General features: G+C 43.4%; 1 protein-coding gene across 1 annotated transcript; it reads right to left on the bottom strand.

Annotated features, from left to right (window-relative positions):
• Nucleotides 1–921: 921 nt before the first annotated feature.
• LOC103171722 (UDP-glucuronosyltransferase 2A1) lies at nt 922–17,836 on the bottom strand. The gene is made up of 6 exons (XM_042337139.1): nt 17,625–17,836; nt 14,162–14,310; nt 6,413–6,544; nt 5,546–5,633; nt 3,544–3,763; nt 922–2,360 (listed from the first exon to the last, which is right to left on the bottom strand). The coding sequence occupies exons 2-6, from the start codon at nt 14,282–14,284 to the stop codon at nt 2,078–2,080; spliced, it is 846 nt and encodes a 281-aa protein (XP_042193073.1). The 5' UTR covers nt 14,285–14,310; nt 17,625–17,836; the 3' UTR covers nt 922–2,077.
• Between the last annotated feature and the right edge of the window lie 258 nt (nt 17,837–18,094).

The following is an 18,094-nucleotide window of genomic DNA, read 5'->3' as shown; positions in this document are numbered from 1 at the left end:
TGAGAGTAAAGGGGCAAGGAAGTGGAGCAGGGAGGTAAGGAAAGGAGTAGGATTGGAGTCAAGGGAGCAGGTGGTGGGCTTCATGTGGGTTATAGTGGTGATGAGAGAGGTTCTAAGGTGTGGAGGGCGGGATGGGGAGGGGGTGGAAGTTGGGAGGGCGGAGGCAGCTGAATGGATCCCCTTTGATTTTGGTCTCGAGGAAATCTGGCATCTCCTCGCAGTTGGAGTTGGAGGAAAGGATGGGCGAGGTGTGAGAGGGTGGACGGAGGAGCTGGTTGATTGCAGAAGAGAAGCCTTGGGTTACCTTGCAATAGAAGGACGATTTAGCGGAGGCGAGGGCAGACCGGTACGTTTTTATGTGGTCCAGCCAGATCTGCCGGTGGACCGTTAAATCAGATTTGAGCCAGGTGTGTACAGTGGCACGCACCTGACCCTCGAGAGTACGGAAGTGGCTCGTGTACCAGGGTGAGGTTCATGAGTAGGAGGTGGTTCGGGAGGTGAGGGGGGCAAGGACATCGAAAACGATGGAGAGGGAGTTGTAGAGGAGAGTGACCGAGGAGGATAAGTCAGTGTGGGAGGTTGGCCAGAGGGAGAGGAGTTCAGACTCCAGGGCAGCAGAGTGGGAGTGCAGGGAGATTCTTTTCCAGCAGCGGAAAGAGATGGAGTTGGTTGTTAAAATTGCAAAATTCTCCACACAGACCTCTCCCAACACTGCAGAAACGGTCTTAACATTGAAGATTGTGGAGAATTTTGCAATTTTAATTTCAGAAAATTCTTAAATTTCGTCTTAATTTAGAAAGCCATGTTTTTAAGCAGAATTTTCATATTTAAAACAGTGGTTTTAAGACTGAGACCGTGAGAAATTTCAGAAGTTAGGACTCATCCACTCTGTGGCGATAAATCTATACAGGTTTTGTTATCTTTCTTTTATAGTTTTTAATCTCATTTGAGAAGGTTTGGAGGATACCAGACAGACATAACAATCAATGTTATATTCTGAACATGAAACCGCTGATAACTGTTCACATACATTATCACGGACTTCCACACCTCTCCCAACACTGCAGTATTCTTAGTGATGGCTTATATTGTTAACATGACTGTAGTCAGTACTATCCATGCAATTTTAACCATTTCAAGTAGAAAACCCATGGGAGGGAGTGTTACAATGTTCCATGTGTGTAGTGTTGGTGTGGTGGGTTTGTGGTATTTACAATGATAATTAGACATACCTAAACTTTCCAACAATGCAGGCATGGGCTCCATTGTGTTTCCTCTTAATTAAATTCAGAGTAGAGACATTTAATTTGGGGTTTTAATTCAATATTTCAAGGAGATTTAAGCAATAATATTATAAAGCAGCTTTTGATGTTGTGTTACATAAATGTAGCCCGTCTATGTCGCCCTTTCACAAGCCTTTTTCTTTACAACTTTCAAAGTTTTAGAACCGTGTTTTCCAATAGGAAAACACAAGACCTGCAAACTTACTTTGTTCCCAATTTATAATGAGATTTTTGTGAGTGAAAGGGTATAAATTATGGTCGCACAGCAGCCCCAACTGTAGGCAAATTTACCAGAGCCTGACTGAGATATCACCTTAAGAGAGATTTTGAGTAGCCCATCAACTTGCCCCTCTGTGCTAAGAACACAACTGGTGGAAATCAATTTGGCCTCCACTGGCACTCTGGGACACTACCCTGCGTGAGGGGCGCTATATAAATGCAAGTTGTTGTTGCCCCTTAAAAACGTTTGTATGGTCCATTCAATAAACTTCTTAGAAGATAATTTTTAATAATATTGAAGAGCTGATTGCAGTATTAAAAGAAATTGCGTAAAAACACTTTTAAAATTAGGACTGCTTTTAAAAATTTGTTAAAATCTGGATGATCTGAAACACTAAGAAGTTAGACAAAACCTATACCCGGGTGGAATTTTTCCACAATAATAACTACTTTTTGCATTAAACATAGTGAACTTTGTGCAGCAATTAAGAGTAGAATTTCCACTGAAAGCCCTGAAAAGATTAGAGAATGTAAAAATTAAAGATTATTTGTCTTTAACAAATGGACGGATTTAATTAGTCCTTTTTGCCTTTTCTTTTCAGCTTGCTTCTGCACCTTCTGAAACAATACATACAGCACTTTATGGGGATGTACAAAGCAACTGCTAAACAAAAGCACAGGAAAGCTATCACATCCAAGCTATGGTACTGGTACCACGTGAGAGAATGTGAAGCCGGGCGCAGGTGTTTAGCTCCCTTGTGACGCATTACAAACTCGATCCAGAAAACAGCTGTGTCCAAAGGCGTCATTGGCTGATCATGTTGAATTGAAGATAACCTTATTGCATTTTCTTTGTACCTAGGGGGAGGAAAAATCAGATCAAATGTATTTGCTCCACTTTTGAACCCATTTCACTTCCTCTCTCTCCCCTTCCCGGCCTCCTCAGGAACTAGCCATCTCTCAAACTGAGGACGTCTTTAATTCTTCTTGCTTACAGTATACATAAGTATCCATCCCCCACTCTGTATACTGGAAGCAAATGCTTAATAATAGAGCCTGGACTGGGGTGGGGGGGTGGTCCTAGCTGGATAAGTGGCTGGAAACCTACTTGACAGTGCTTTTAATGGCAATTTATACCTTGTTAGCTGGCTAAACTCCAGCAATACCCCAACCCAGACTTTGGGCTCTCTAAGCCTTGGTGCTACCATTGCACCTGTACAACAAGAAAGCTTGAAACATTTCTTATCGCTATCATGTGTAGAATCATAGAATATTACAGCACAGAAGGAGGCCATTCGACCTATCGTGCCCGTGCCAGCGCTTTGGAAGACCTACCCAATCAATCCCACTCCCCCGCTCTTTCCCCATATCCTTGCAAATTTTTCCTCTTTAAGCACCTATCCAATTCCCTTTTGAAAGTTGTTATTGAATCTGTTTCCACCACTGTCAGATGTACCGGCACTGCAAAGCTTAACCACAGTAGGCACCGAGGACAAGCCATGCTTGTTGACCATAATATTCATGCAAAGCACCCAGAGGACTGTGTGAAAGAGTCAGTAGAGACTTAGTTATGGAAGATAAGGAGAATGATAAAGAGGTCCCTGGCAAAAAGCCGACATTGGTAACTTGGTGCCTCGTACGAATCAGATCACGATGTTCTCAGGGTTCTGTAGAAAACAAGTTTAGGATATAAGAAAGAGGTTTTGCCAGTAATGGTTAGGAGCTGAGGGTAGCCGAACGGTCTTAGACTGTAGGAACAGAACAGTCAAGAGGGAAATCTGAAGGAAGCAGAACAGTCAGAGAATCCAACTGCAGCCTTTACACGTGTGTAGCTGATCATTTATACTTTGTAATAAAACCTTGATTCTAATAGTCTACGTTTCGAAATACATATGTTGTTCAACATCGAACGTGTAAGCCCTTCGGAGGGTAGGGGACAAGGTTGACAACCACCACTCTCTTTCAGGCAGTGCATTCCAGGATGTAGGAATTGTGTTTATTTGTCCTGAGTCCAGGTTTCTTCCTATTATTGTTCTCCTACCTTGGGTCGTTGATCACAGTGTTGAGAGCATCAACCAAATCCAGCGTTGTCATTGTGTTAAAATTCAGGACCACGGCCATTCCCTTTTCCTTCATGTGAGACATGTTGTCAGGCTGATCAGCAAATATGGGAATGCCAATCAGGGGCACCGCGTGATAAATGGCTTCGTAGATGCCATTTGTGCCACCGTGGGTGATGAATGCTCTTGTTTTCGGATGTCCTGTAATTACATGGAACCAAAACATTCCTTAACTGACATATTTACTGACATCTACAGCGTGCAGTGTATCATTATGTAGCATAGCTTGCACCACACCCCCAACAGAAGAGAACATATTGTACTTGTACTGAAAGCCAGACTTTCGCTCCAGCTGGGGGTTGTGGTGAAAGCTGATGTCATGTAACACAAGTTGCACACATTTACTGAGAAAGTTGATCTGTTCCTTTTTAAGACCTTAAGGATATAATTAAAGAAACAAAAGAAAAAACAGTGATCAACAGAATGTCTATGCAATACACAATCAAATGGTTCAGACTGTTTGCACTGCACATTAGTCATAAACTCCTGCAATATATTCACATGAGTTATTAAATAATCTGGGCATGTGTAAAGCCGTTTTTAAACTAAATTTATCAAATTGAATAATTAAACACTTCTTTTTGCTTTTACAATCATATTTTATTCCTGTATGGTTTTAAGCAAATCCATTATTCAATTTATTGCCTATGCTCCTTTGTAATCTTCTGACATGTGGTAGCTTGGAGCTTCGGCAACTCAATCACTTTTCAGTGTTTAATCTATTTTTAAATCCGCTTTTCTCTGCTCCAGAAGCCTTACGTCCTACGGGGAGAGGGGAAATAATTACTTTGCACTGCCACCCCTCTGGTAACCTGCCAAAGTTCTTGACATTTTTGACATTATACAGTGAGTTTTTGCACACTGTATGACGCTGAAGGACACACACACACACAAACACAACTGAGTGCAGTCTTGTCCTTCTCGGTTACATTGATAACAATTAATAATAATCATAATCCTTGGCTTCGATATAGCTCTTTAACCTTTACCATATCATCGAAACGCCTCAAAGAGGTTCACAGATTTACTGTAAAGTGTAGTGACTGTCTATTTATAAACAAACACAGCAGCTAATTTGCACACATCACTGTCCCACAAGGAACCAGGAAGCGAATGACCAATTTTATTTGGGGGGGATGGTTGGAGAAACCCTCTTCTCTGCTTTAAATTGTGAAGACCAAATTGGATCTTTAACATCCATATTAAGGACAGACCTTGTTTTAACGTCTCATCTGAAACACGACACCTCCGACCTCTGACAATGTACTCTCCCAAAGCCCATCCTCGCCCCGCTCCACTAACTCCCCATCTCTCCACGGCTTTGCTCCTCCCTACCTCTGTGACCTCCTAACCCTCTGCCAACCTGTCTGCTCTCTCCACTCAGCTGCCTACGATCTGCTTCATGTCTCCCACATTGTCCACCCACCACTGGCAGGCGGGCCTTCAGCCTCTCTGCCCCCACCCTCTGGAACTCCATCCCACAATCCCTCATTTCATCCCCTCCTTTGCCTCCTTCAAGTCCCGTCTTAAGACTCTCCTCTTCGACTGTATCTTCGGTCGCAGCTATCCCTACCCTCCCCGCCCTCCACCCCTCCTGCTCCCAACCAACAGCTTGGGTGCGGTTCCCTGAGTGTCCAACACCTTGGGACGTCCTACTGACGTGAAAGGCAGGCACTCTACGAATGTAACTTGTTGTTGTTGTTGTTGCACTAAGTGTCAGGCTGGACCATTAGCTCAAAACCCTCCCGACACAGGACTTGAACCCACATTCTTCTAACCCAGAAGCAAGACTGCTAATGTCTGAGCCAAGTTGACATTTTATATTATTATTAAGAAATAATAAATGTATTCTTTAGCGATTTGAAATGCTACATATGCATTCTGGTGGAAGTACTGGAATATTTTCTGAAGACCGGATCTTACCAAGCAAGTCGTTTTGAGGCAGCCAATCATACAACTTCGTGTTAGGAGCCAAGGTTTTCGGTTTTTCACCAGCATAGCGCCAAAGAACCTGTGAGACGGCACAGTTAAACACAGAGGATAGGGCTGTCACACCAATGGAAGTATTATTGTATCGACATATTAAGGGACACAACAAACAACCATACTGAATACCATGGGGTCTGATACAATAATAATGCAGTGGAATCCGCTTTAGCTGGACACCAGTTAACCTCGGACTCTGGGTATATCTGACGAAACGCTCGGCTCCGATTCATTTGTATTTTTACCTGTTTTAAACATGCTAGTTGATTCGGACAAAATTTCGGTTAATCCAGACAAAATGCGGCACTGGTCACCGCTACGTCAACTCACTCTCGCGGCTTCTGTGTCTCGAGTGGCTCCATCCAGCCACAAGCGGCTCCGGGGTGGAGATGGGAGGAGTCAAACTGTGATTAATTGACACCAGACTCCAGCCATTCACAAGCAGATCCTGTCTGGCTGTCAAATCAGTGGGGCGTGGGGCGAAGAAAGAGTCAAATCGTGATTGATTGACCGCTGAGCTGCTTGTGAATGACTGTGGAGTGCCCATCCCTTCACTGCGGCTGCAGGCTGTCAATCACCTTGAATCACTGCTAATTGGTCCCCTTCCCATCCAATGGGATTGTCAATGGGAGAGAGGAGGTGTCGCTATTCCTCCTCCACTGGGCGGTTTCACAAACAGTCATGGACTAAGGCGAACAAATTAATTATCATTTTTTTTGGAAGGGATTATTACCCATGAAAAGCATCCAATTGGCTAACAACCGGATTCCTGACCGAGTTAATTCCATGTAAAACAAGACAAACCTTTTGGGGAATCTGCCCCAGAGCAGCAGCAATGACATCAGCTCTCTCAGCTGTTAGGTTCTTAATCATTGAGCCCAGAGTGAACACCACAATACCATGCTCTCCAGAACTCTGAACAAATTCTTCCATCTCCTGTAAAAACAAAACCAGATCATAACACACGGAGGGTTCTAATAAATGCGGAAAAAAAGCATGCTTTGGTAGGGTAGTGTGAAGCACTGTCAATTCACTTTACAGTATATTCTGTGAAGTGCTTTGAGACGTCTCAAAGGCATGATAAGGCGCTATATCAAATGCAAGGATTATTATTATTATTAAATGTTATATCCGGACAAGTGAAATCCTGAGCGAGTTGTGGTGACCTTGCGTCTCAAATGTGATCATATGTCTGACCTTATAACGTTTGATATAATGATAATCCTGGCATTTTAGATATAGAACCTTATCAAAGCTCTTTACAGAATTTACTTTAAAGTGTACGAAAGTGAACAAACATCTTAAAGAAGAGGGTAATAAGTCTGTTTTACTAAGTGGTGTCAGTTTGGTTTAGTATGTAGCACTCCTGCCTTTAGATCAGTCAGAAGATTCTGGGTTGTACTTCCCATGTCAGGACTGAAGCTCATAGCTCTGGTTAAATTAGCAGTCCATACCCCAGCATAGAATTACATAACCTGCACAGCACCAAAACAAGCCGTTCGGCCCGAGTCCATACTGGATTTTATACACCTGAGACTCCACCCTTCCAAATGCCCACTCCCTGCCTCCCCCCATAGTCCTCTATTCCCATTTCCCTCATGCATACAATGAGCTTGTGCCTTGATAAATTGGCTGTGTTTCTTTCTTGTGACACATGCCATCCTGTGTCTTTTCCTGCACTAGGTTATGTGGCTGTGGAGACAGTACAGCCAGGCCTTATCCTGTCCTTGTTTGATAGGCTCACGTGTAGTATCTAACTAGATTTAATGAATCGCAATCAGGAGCAGCTCATGTTTCCTCTCTGCAGCCCAGGGAGATTTAAGCCAATTGTAGCATCTCCATCAGCAACTACATCAATTTTACATTAACATAGCACCTTTCACGTCAGGAGGACATCTCAAAGCGCTTCACAGAACCGTACCCACACGGAGCCCGAGCTGGAAGTAGTGGGAGCTGAAGAAGGGGCGGAGGTGGATGATAATCAAAACAGTCAATAAAATACGGTCTTAATGTGGGCATTAAAAGTGGAGAGGGAGGCGGCAGCAACAACAACAACAACAAGATTCCATTTATAAAGCGCCTTTCACGTCAGGAGGACGTCCCAAGGCGCTGCACAGTTGGGTCATGACCCGAGCAGGGGGGAAATGGTCAGGGGAGGGGAGAGAGCGAGGAGGGGGGAAATGGTCAGGGTGAGGGGAGGGAAGGGAGGGAGCGAGGAGGGGGAAGAGAGTCGAGAGGGGAGCTGAAGGCTCGGTCAAAGAGAAAATGCGCGATGAAGTCCAGAGAGCGGAGGCGGAATGGCTGAAAGCTCGTCCACCTTCATGACAGTAAGGCAGGTCAGGCCACACAGACTGAGATCAGCTAACAGCAGAGGTGAGGAATTGTGCTAGGACCTTTTTTGATGTATTTTGGCTCAGCAACACACCATACTTTGCATGGTTCGCTAAGTCATCAGCCATCTTTCACCTCTTTTTAAAGTGCTCTGAGACTCTACCCTATGTGCAGGACGTCATATAAGTGCAAGTTATTGTTGTTATTATTGTTATTTTGTTCAGCCTGGTGTCCGAAAGACGCGAAAACTCGTCACCATGCTTAAGGTATCCAACCTCTGGAAATTCCACAGATAGATTGTTGGAATGGAATGTCCACTCTCTCCCTGGAGGGACACATCTGGAAAGCATTAGGTGCAGGTTGGCAGGAGCCAAGGCTTGGGCATCCCAGAGTGTGCGTTGGGTACTGCTGGAGTTTAACTAGCTAAAACCGCATAGCTTGCCATTGAAAGCAATGTCTGACAAGCTTTCCTGCTGCTTGTCCAGCTAGGACCACCCTAGCCATTAGGGCTTTGGCTTTCAGGGTTAACAGGAGCTGAGTGGGATGACTCGCTGCCCCCAGTGACTGGTCTGATCCTCCAAGTCCTGCCAATGAGCCAGGCTGGCTGGGCTGTCATCAGCAGTGCCCCAGAGAACTGAGGTCCTGCCTGGCTCAGGAACCGGACTACTGAGACTGCCACAGAAGGCTGGCTCGATTCCAATATTCCGTTGCCAGACATGTCATTTTCCCCCCATTCAAACAAAACCTTCTCCCTTGAAAGATCACAAAAGCAAGTTGAGACTTGCAATGTAAGTAGGGAAGGGTGCAAAGCTTTGCTTTTTTTTTGCACGCACCTGGATTATAAAATCTTCAATCTTTTGTTGGATTGTAAATTAATGCGGAACTCTCTTGTGCCAAATCAAGGCATATTTAATTGAGGGTTCCCGAGCAGAGAGCCCAGGAGTGTTAGGAGAGAACGGAGTGAGGAGGAACAGAGTGAGAATTCTGTTTGGCAATTAGGTGAGAGTGGGAATTCGATGCAGAGGGGTAATTTGGTGAAGGTGAGAACTTGTAAAGGAGAAACAAAACCCCCAAGAGCCTGCACAACAGGTCACATTCCTGTGGTGGTAGGTGTTGAGGAGGCGTTTAGTATATAAGAAGTGTGAGCAACGGAATAAAAGGTGTGAAATTACTTGCTTTTACCTATTTACCCCGAAACTGTTTAAGATATATTACAAAACACATATGAAAACCTGGCAGGGCAGCTGAGACCCATTCCAGGCACACTGTGTGCCATGTGGGAACTCCAGGATGGTTCATGTGTTCTGGACAAATGCGTGCGCAGGAAGTGCCTCCGGCTGCTTGAGCTCAGGGTCGCTGAGCTTGAGGAGAGGCTACAGTCACCACATAGGTTACGGAGGCTGAAGAATTTATGGATTGAATTTTTCAGGAGGTGGTCACCCCACAGCCACAGAGAGTTCAGGAGGTGGTCACCCCACAGCCACAGAGAGTTCAGGAAGTGGTCACCCCACAGCCACAGAGAGTTCAGGAGGTGGTCACCCCAGCTACACAGAGGGCTCACAGAAGAAGGGTGAGTGGGTGACCATCCAACGTGGAGCAAGAAAAAGAACAGGCAGTACAGAAATCCCCTAAGAGTGCAGCACTCACAAAACGGACCTCGGTACTGGATACCAGCAAGGACGCCTCCGGCGAGAAGAGTCAAAAGGTAATAGACGTTCAGGGGGACAAGGGGAAAAACGCAAACGCTGTTGTTAACAGGGATACAACATTTGAAGGGATAGACAGGCGTTTCTGCCATAAAAGATGGGACTTGCGCATGGTATGCTGCCTCCCTGGGACCAAGGTGCATGACGTCACAGAACGGGTGCAAAATATACTACAGGGGGAAGGGGAAAATCAGGAAGTTGTGGTCCATGTCGGGCTCCATGATGTAGGTGATAAAAGCGCTGAGACCCTACAGGGAGAATATCAGAAGCTTGGAAAGAAGCTAAAGAGTAGGACCTCATTGGTGGTGACCTTGGGATTACTCCCAATGCCTTATGCAAGTGAATACCAAACCGGGAGGATCAAACACATGAATGCCTGGCTGGAGAAATGGTGCAGGAAGGAGAGCTTCAGGTTTCGAAACCACTGGGACCACTCCTGGGGCAGAGGGACCTGTACACAAGGGATGGGTTATACCTGAGCAGGGCTGGGACCAATGTTATTGCAACAAGGATAACAAGTGCTGTGGGGAAGTGTTTAAACTGATTTCGAGGGGGGATGGTGATCAGAAGGTAGCTTCAGGGAGGGGAAACGAGTTACATAGTGGACGAGGAGAGACAAATAGAAATGAAACAAGGAACAGTCCAGCAAAAAGTGGAAAGAGATGGGGGATAAATATAGAGCGGATTAAGCCGGTCTTGGAGTGCATGTGTATAAATGCACGGAACGTGACCAATAAGCTTGGTGAGCTGCGGCTCAAGTTGCCATATGGGGCTACGGTGTGGTGGCAATTATGGAGACTTGGCTCAAGCAAGGACAGGAATGGGAGCTGAATATTCTTGGCTACAACCTATTCAGGAGAGACAGGGAAGGGAAAAAAGGAGGAGGGGTGGCAATACTCATTAGAGACACGGCCACGGTCCTGGAAAAGGACGATGTGTTAGAGGGTCCAAAAACTGAATCTATTTGTTTAGAGTTACGGAGCAGAAAAGGAGCTGTTACTCCGTTAGGTATTTACTATAGACCTCCAAATAGTGGGAAGGAAATAGATGAGCAAATCTGTAAGCAGATTTCGGAGAGATGCAAAACCAATAGAGTAGTGATAATGAGGGACTTCAATTATCCTAATATGGACTGGGAAACACACAGTGTAAAGGGCAAGGCGGGAGAGGAATTACTGAAATATGTGCAAGAGAACTTTCTGGATCAGCATTTTTCCAGCCCAATAAGGAAGGAAGCAGTGCTGGATTTAGTACTGGGAAATGAAGTGGGGCAAGTGGAGCAGGTTTCAGTAGGAGAGCATCTGGATAACAGTGATAACAATATCATTAGGTTTAGAATATTTATGGAAAAGGACAACAATCAATCAAAGGTAAAGACCCTCAACTGGAAACGGGCTGATTTCAGTGAGCTAAAAAGGGACCTGGCCAAGATAGATTGGAAAGAAAGATTGGCAGGTAAGGTAGCAAACAAACAATGGGAAGCCTTCAAGGAAGAGATAGTTTGATAGTTAGATAGAAAGAGCAAATACATTCCCACAAAGGGGAACGGTAGGACAGTCAAACCTCCCTGGATGACTAAGGAAATTGGGATTACAATAAAACAGAAGAAGGAGGCTTATGACAAATGTTAGGTCCAAAACACACAGGATAATCAAATAGAATATAGGAAGTATAGAGCAGAAGTGAAAAGGGAAATAAGAGGGGCGAAGAGATTGTGCGAGAAAAGATTAGCAGGAAACATAAAAGGGATCCCTAAGGTATTTTTAAGCATATCAAAAGTAAAAGGTTAGTCAAAGGTAGGGTTTGTCCAATTAGGGACCCTAGTGGAAATCGTCTTGTTGAGGCTGATGTACTAAATAAGTGCTTTGCAACTGTCTTCACAAAAGAAGTCCTGTGGAGTCCTGTAGCTCAGTGGTTAGAGCACTCGCTTTGCAAGTGAGAGACCTGAGTTCAATTCCAGGCAGAGGGCGAAACCTTGAGCAAGTTTCCTTACTCCACACGCCTAATAATAATCTCTCCAAAACAAAACAATAATAAATTGGTCACTTTCAATCCACGACTGTTTGTGGGACATTGCTGTGCGCAATTGGCTGCCGCGTTCGCCCACAAAAATATACAGTCAATTCACTTTACAGTGTGTTCTGTGAAGCGCTTTGGGACGTCCGCCCGACGTGAAAAGCGCTATATCAAATGCAAGGATTATTATTATTATTATTATTAAGACAATGCCACAATATCTCAGGCGTGTGAACAGAAATCGGATATGATCAGAATCAAGAGAGAGGAGGTACTAAAAAGGCTGTCGGTGCTCAACATAGATAAGTCACCTGGTCTGGACGGGATGCATCCTAGGCTACTGAGGGAAGCAAAAGTGGAAATAGCGGAAGCTCTGGCCACAATCTTTCAATCCTCTTTGGACACTAGAGTGGTGCCAGAGGACTGGAAGGTTGCAAATGTTACTCCCCTGTACAAAAAGGGGCAGAAGGATAAACCTGAGAACTACAGGCCAATCAGCCTAACATCATTAGTAGGGAAACCTCTGGAGACTATAATCCAGGACAATATAAATTCTCACTTAGAAAAATATGGTTTAATAAAGGACAGTCAACAAGGATTTGTTAAAGGCAGATCGTGTCTGAAAATCCTAATAGAATTTATTGATGAAGTGACTGAGAGTGTGGATGAAGGAAGTGCAACAGATGTAGTTTATCTAGATTTTCAAAAAGGATTTGACAAAGTGCCACATAAGAGACTTATAACCAAAATAGAAGCCCACGGTATTAAAGGGACTGTGGCAACATGGATCCAGAACTGGCTAGGAGACAGAAAGCAGAGAGTGGTAGTAAATGGTTGCTTTTCTGACTGGTGTTCCTCAGGCGTCAGTATTGGGACCACTGCTCTTTCTGATCTATATTAATGATCTGGACCTAGATATAGGGAGCACAATTTCCAAATTTGCAGACGATACTAAGCTAAGAAAAGTAGTTAATGGTGAGAAGGATAGCATCAGACTCTTCATATCTGTTAAAAGAAACAGAGGGGAGGTTAGGAATTTTTTTTTCACCCAGCGCATTGCTCGGATCTGGAATGCATTACCTGAAAGGGTAGTGGAAGCCAATTCAATAACAACTTTTAAGAGAGAAGTAGATGGGTATTTGGGGAGGACAAGATTGCAGGGCTATGGAGAGGACTTAAGACAGATCGATAAAACGGGCAGAAATGTGACAGATGAGGTTTAATGTGGAGAAATGCGAAGTGTTGCATTTTGGTTGGAAGAATGAGGAGAGGCAGTTATAAGTTAGATGGTACAATCTTAAAGGGGGCAAATGAACAGAGTGACCGGGGGGTCCACATAAGCAAATCTCTGAAGGTGGCAAGACAGGTAGATAAAACTGTTAAAAAAGCATATAGGATACTACGTTTTATAAATAGGGGCATAGAATTCAAATGTCAGGAGGTTATGTTGAATATTTGTAAAATGCTGGTATGGCCTCAGTTGGAGTACTGCATTCAGTTCTGGGCACCGCACTTTAGGAAAGATGTTAGGGCATTGGAGAGTGCAAAGGAGGTTTACCAGGATGGTACCGGGAATGAAGGACCTTAGTTATGAGGAGAGATTAGTGAAACTAGAATTATTCTGCCTAGAGCAGAGAAGATTAAGAGGGGATTTAACAGAGGTTTTCAAGATCATGAGAGGATTTGATAGATTGAACCAGGAAAAACTGTTTCCACTGACATGTGGGTCAGTAACCCGAGGATACCGAATTAAGTTAGTTAAAAGAAACGGAGGGGAGGTTCAGAATTTTTTTTCACCCAGCGAGTTATTCAGATCTGGAATGCATTACCTGAAAGGGTAGAGAGAAGTAGATTATTTTTGGAGGACAAGATTGCAGGACTTTGGAGAGAAAGCGGGCCAGTGGGATTCAGTTGGATTGCTCTTTTCGGAGCTGGTGCAGACACGTTGGGCCGAATGGCCTCTTTCTGTGCTGTATGATTCTATAAATTCAATGATTCTCAAATTTGAATAAAGAACAGAAAATCTGATGACACTCAGCTATTTAACAGGGTAGTCCAACTTTCCCTCTGGCATTGGTTATTGAGTTCAAATCACTCTCTGTTCTTTCAGCAAATATTTGGTGGGATTAGGGAGTGTCAATAGGGAGTGTCAAAAGAATTATAATTACTAAATGATCCAGGAACACAGGATCATTTGTTGTTGTTTTTGATACCTTTGGAGATATTCTGTACTAGAGAACTTTTAAAATGTGATAATCGGACAGGTTTATTTACTAAAAGATGCCAGATTTAAAAAATAATCTGAGATTAGGATGAAACACATTGAGAAACACTGCATTGATAAATGCAAAATCAGACAGACTCCATTCTGCCTCAATATGGCCTAGTACCTGTTTTGCGGCTAAGACCAAGGCAAAGATTAAGGGATAGGTTAAATGTGCCTGAGAGTTTTATTTGGGATTTTATGTTGGTTTATGTGCAGGTGCATTTTCTAGCTCACCTGAGGTAAAGATTTTGCTGGCCGACAGTGTATTCCTCCTACAAATACAAAATTAGGCAGAAATGGCCGGGGATAATCGAAGTCCCAATATGTTCGAATCAGCCAAATGTCAGCTTTACCCATTGTTTCACAGAACGTCGTTGGTTCACCTTTGGAAAGAAATACAACAGATTAGAGAACAGAAACACAAGAGACAATCTGTGGCCCCAAATTAAATTTTCAAAATCAAATCTCGCTTAGAATTCTCAGGTCGCTGTGAGGACCTCAATTGTCCTACAGGATCACTGTTATCTGCTACACTTTGAAAACAGCAGTGGATCAATCCCAAGTGTGACATCTCGCTTAAAACTGGAGTCTCTTCAGCACAAACCTGCGAAGCCTTCCTGGTAACCAACAGTTTTGACATTCTCTGTAGACACTGTGTTTCATGTAAAAGCTGCACAGTGCAAACCTGTGGCATTTCTGTTTGACAACAACTTACACTTACAAAGCGCCCTTCTCGCAGGGTAGCATCTCAGAGCATTTTATTCCCTGGTCCATGTGTTAATTAGCACAAGGAACATGTTAAGAAACACTGCAAACTTTATACCGGTGAAATAATAAAAACATAAAGAATTTATTTACTTAATAATAATAATCCTTGCATTTGATATAGCACCTTCCATTTCAGGTGCTGTGCATTTATTTCAGATTATAATAATAATCCTTGAATTTGATATAGCGCCTTATCACATCTTCAAGACATCTCAAAGCACTTCATAGATACACTGTAAAGTGAATAGACTGTATATTTTGTGGGCCAAACAAAAAAAAGATTTCCAGCTTTCAAGGGTTTTAGTTTAATCACTAAAGGGCAATCCGTTATAATAGCCCTGGTAAAGCTCTTGGGATCTCACTTTAATGTCTCATCCAAAGGACAGCACCTTCAGTGAATGGGACAACCAGCACTTTTGCCCAGACAGCCATTGTGGGACGTCAATACTGATCCAAACATTATGATTCTCAAATTATTTTTTTCTTGTTTCTATTGATAACCGCCTCAAAACATTAATAACATAACATGTAGGAGCAGGAGTAGGCGCCTGCCGCGCCATTCAATTATGGCTGATCTTCTAATCTAACTCAGCTAATAACATAACCCTGCCTCATCCCCATATCCCTTAATACTTTTTACAATAAGAAATATATCTATCTCAGTCTTGAATATGTTCAAGGACTGAGCGTCAACAGCCATTTGGGGTAGCGAGTTCCATACATTCACCACCCTTTGAGTGAAAAAGTTCTGCGATAGGGCTGGCCTCTGATTTTAAGGTTGTGACCCCTGGTTTTAGTTTCTCCAACCAGGGGAAACAATCTCCCACTATCTACTCTATCATGCCCTTTGATGATCTTATAGGTTTCTATAAGATCCCCTCTAATTCTTCCATATTCTAGAGAATATAGCCCCAAATTAGTCAGCCTATCCTCGTAACTCATCTCCTTCATCCCTGGTACTAACCTTGTAAATCTACTCTGCACCCCCTCCAAGGCAAGTACATCCTTCCTTAAATAAGGAGACCAAAACGGCACACAGTATTCCAGGTGTGGTCTCACCAGGGCCCTATACAGTTGCAGCAAGACTTCCCTACTCTTATACTCTAATCCTTTCATAATGAATGCTAACATCCCGTTCTCCTTCCTAATTGCTGCTGTACCTGCAGACTAACTTTCTGTGATTGGTGTACAACACCCAAGTCCCTCTGGACGCCAACACATTCCAATCTCTCCCCTTCTAAAAAAATAACCTGCTCTAATGTTTTTGCTCCCTAGGTGGATGACTTCGCACTTCCCTACATTATACTTCATCTGCCACCTACCTGCCCAATCACCTGACCTATCTATGTCGCGCTGTCCTCTGTGTTGACACTTCCTCCTAGTTTTGTGCCATCCGCGAATTTAGATATATTAACTTCGATGTCCTCATCTAGATCGTTGATGTAGATGGTAAATAGCTGAGGCCCAAGGACTGATCCTTGTGGCACTCCACCAATCACATCCTGCCAATCTGAAAAGGACCCATTTATCCCTACTCTTTGTTTCCTACCCGTTAAACATTCCCCAATCCACGTTAATATGCTCCCCCCAATTCCGTGGGCCCCTATCTTTTGGACTAACCTTTTGTGCGGCACCTTATCGAATGCCTTCTGGAAGTCCAAATAGACCACATCCACTTATCTAGTTTACTCGATATACCCTTATCTAGTTTACTCAAAGTATCCTCAAAATTTGTAAAGCCATGTTGACTTGGCCTAATTATATTGTGCTCCCCTATATACTGCACTACCACATCCTTAATCAACGATTCTAAAAAATTTGCTATCACTGATGTGAGACTAACTCGCCTATCTTTTCCCCATCTTTTCCTTTCCACTTTTTTAAATAGTGGCGTGACATTTGCGATCTTCCAATCCATGGGGACTGTTCCAGAATCCAAGGAATTTTGGAAGATTAGACACAAGGCCTCCACTATCTCATAAGCTACCTCTTTTAAAACCCTGGGATGCAAGCCATCCGGACCAGAGGATTTGTCACTTTTTAGTGCTAACAGTTTCCCTAGCACCAATTCTCTACTAATGAAAATTGCAAAAACTGCAGGGATCCAATTTTAAAGTTTTAAAGTGAGTCCTGTAGCTCAGTGGTTAGAGCGCTCGCTTTGCGAGCGAGAGACCTGAGTTCAATTCCAGGCAGGGCCAAACTTTGGGCAAGTTTCCTTACTCCACACACCTAATAATAATCCCTCCAAAACCAAAAACAATAATAACTTGGTCATTTTCAATCTACGACTGTTTGTGGACATTGCTGTGGGCAATTGGCTGCCGCGTTCTTTCACAAATATACAGTCAATTCACTTTACAGTGTGTTCTGTGAAGCGCTTTGGGATGTCCTCCCAACGTGAAAAGCGCTATATCAAATGCAAAGATTATTATTTATTTATTTGCCACCAGCTGGGGTCTGAAACTCTGTCTGTCCAGCGCATTGGGATGTCCTCGCAACGTGAAAGGTGCTATACAAATGTAATTTTGTTGTTGTTGTTGTTATTGTCTGACTCCCAAATCTCTGTAAGTTGCAACTTTTATAATATGTCCTTGGTTTATTGTCAACCTCAGTGAGCTGCTCTTATCAGCACTGAAGCTTTCATTCACTGATCAATATATTACTATTTTCGCCCACAAAATATACAGTCAATTCACTTTACAGTCTATTCCACGAAGCGCTTTGAGACGTCTCAAATTTTGTTCCTATTCTTATACTCTCAAGCAGCATCTGGTCATTGTCCTGCATCCCCTAACTCTTGACCTTTGCTCTTGTGATTTAATTAACCCGTTCAGGAATGCTCTTAACTCAGTATTCCTCGCTCTTCCTTTCTGACCTTTGCTCTCGTCCTTCACCTAACAGGTTTCTAAAAAAAGGTGTTGACTCTTACCTTCACCTTCAGATCATTACCTTCCTCAAGATTTGCTTCTGCACACGGCGTTCATTGTGTCGGTCCCGTTCAGTGATGGGTTCTCACACATTCCTTTGCCCTCATGACTCTTCTCCTGACTCCTAATGTCCTTGTCCCAGTTTCCCTGTCCTGGCCTTGAAACTGTTTTCTGACATGTTTATTTGTTCTGGAAAATGTAACTTTGTCTAACTTCTTTGATAGCTCCATGACTATAAGCGTTGATTCATATGATTATGGGCAATGTACTCGCTGTCATTTAATAAGGAAAATGGGCAATTGATTGACCTATGAAACCCCTGAAGTCAAGAGTAAAATGGAACCTAGCGGTCAGCAGGCTGGTACAAACTGGTTTAGAGCTATCTTAACTTCGTCTAACTTCTGTGATAGCTCTAAACCAGTTGGTTAATATATAAGAATATAAATATAAGTATAAGAATAGGAACAAAATC

This window comes from Callorhinchus milii, unplaced genomic scaffold (genome assembly GCF_018977255.1).
Source record: "Callorhinchus milii isolate IMCB2004 unplaced genomic scaffold, IMCB_Cmil_1.0 Scaffold1, whole genome shotgun sequence".
Lineage (NCBI taxonomy): Eukaryota > Metazoa > Chordata > Chondrichthyes > Chimaeriformes > Callorhinchidae > Callorhinchus > Callorhinchus milii.
Note: the sequence above shows the minus strand (reverse complement) of the source record. Positions and strands in the feature narration are given on the sequence as shown.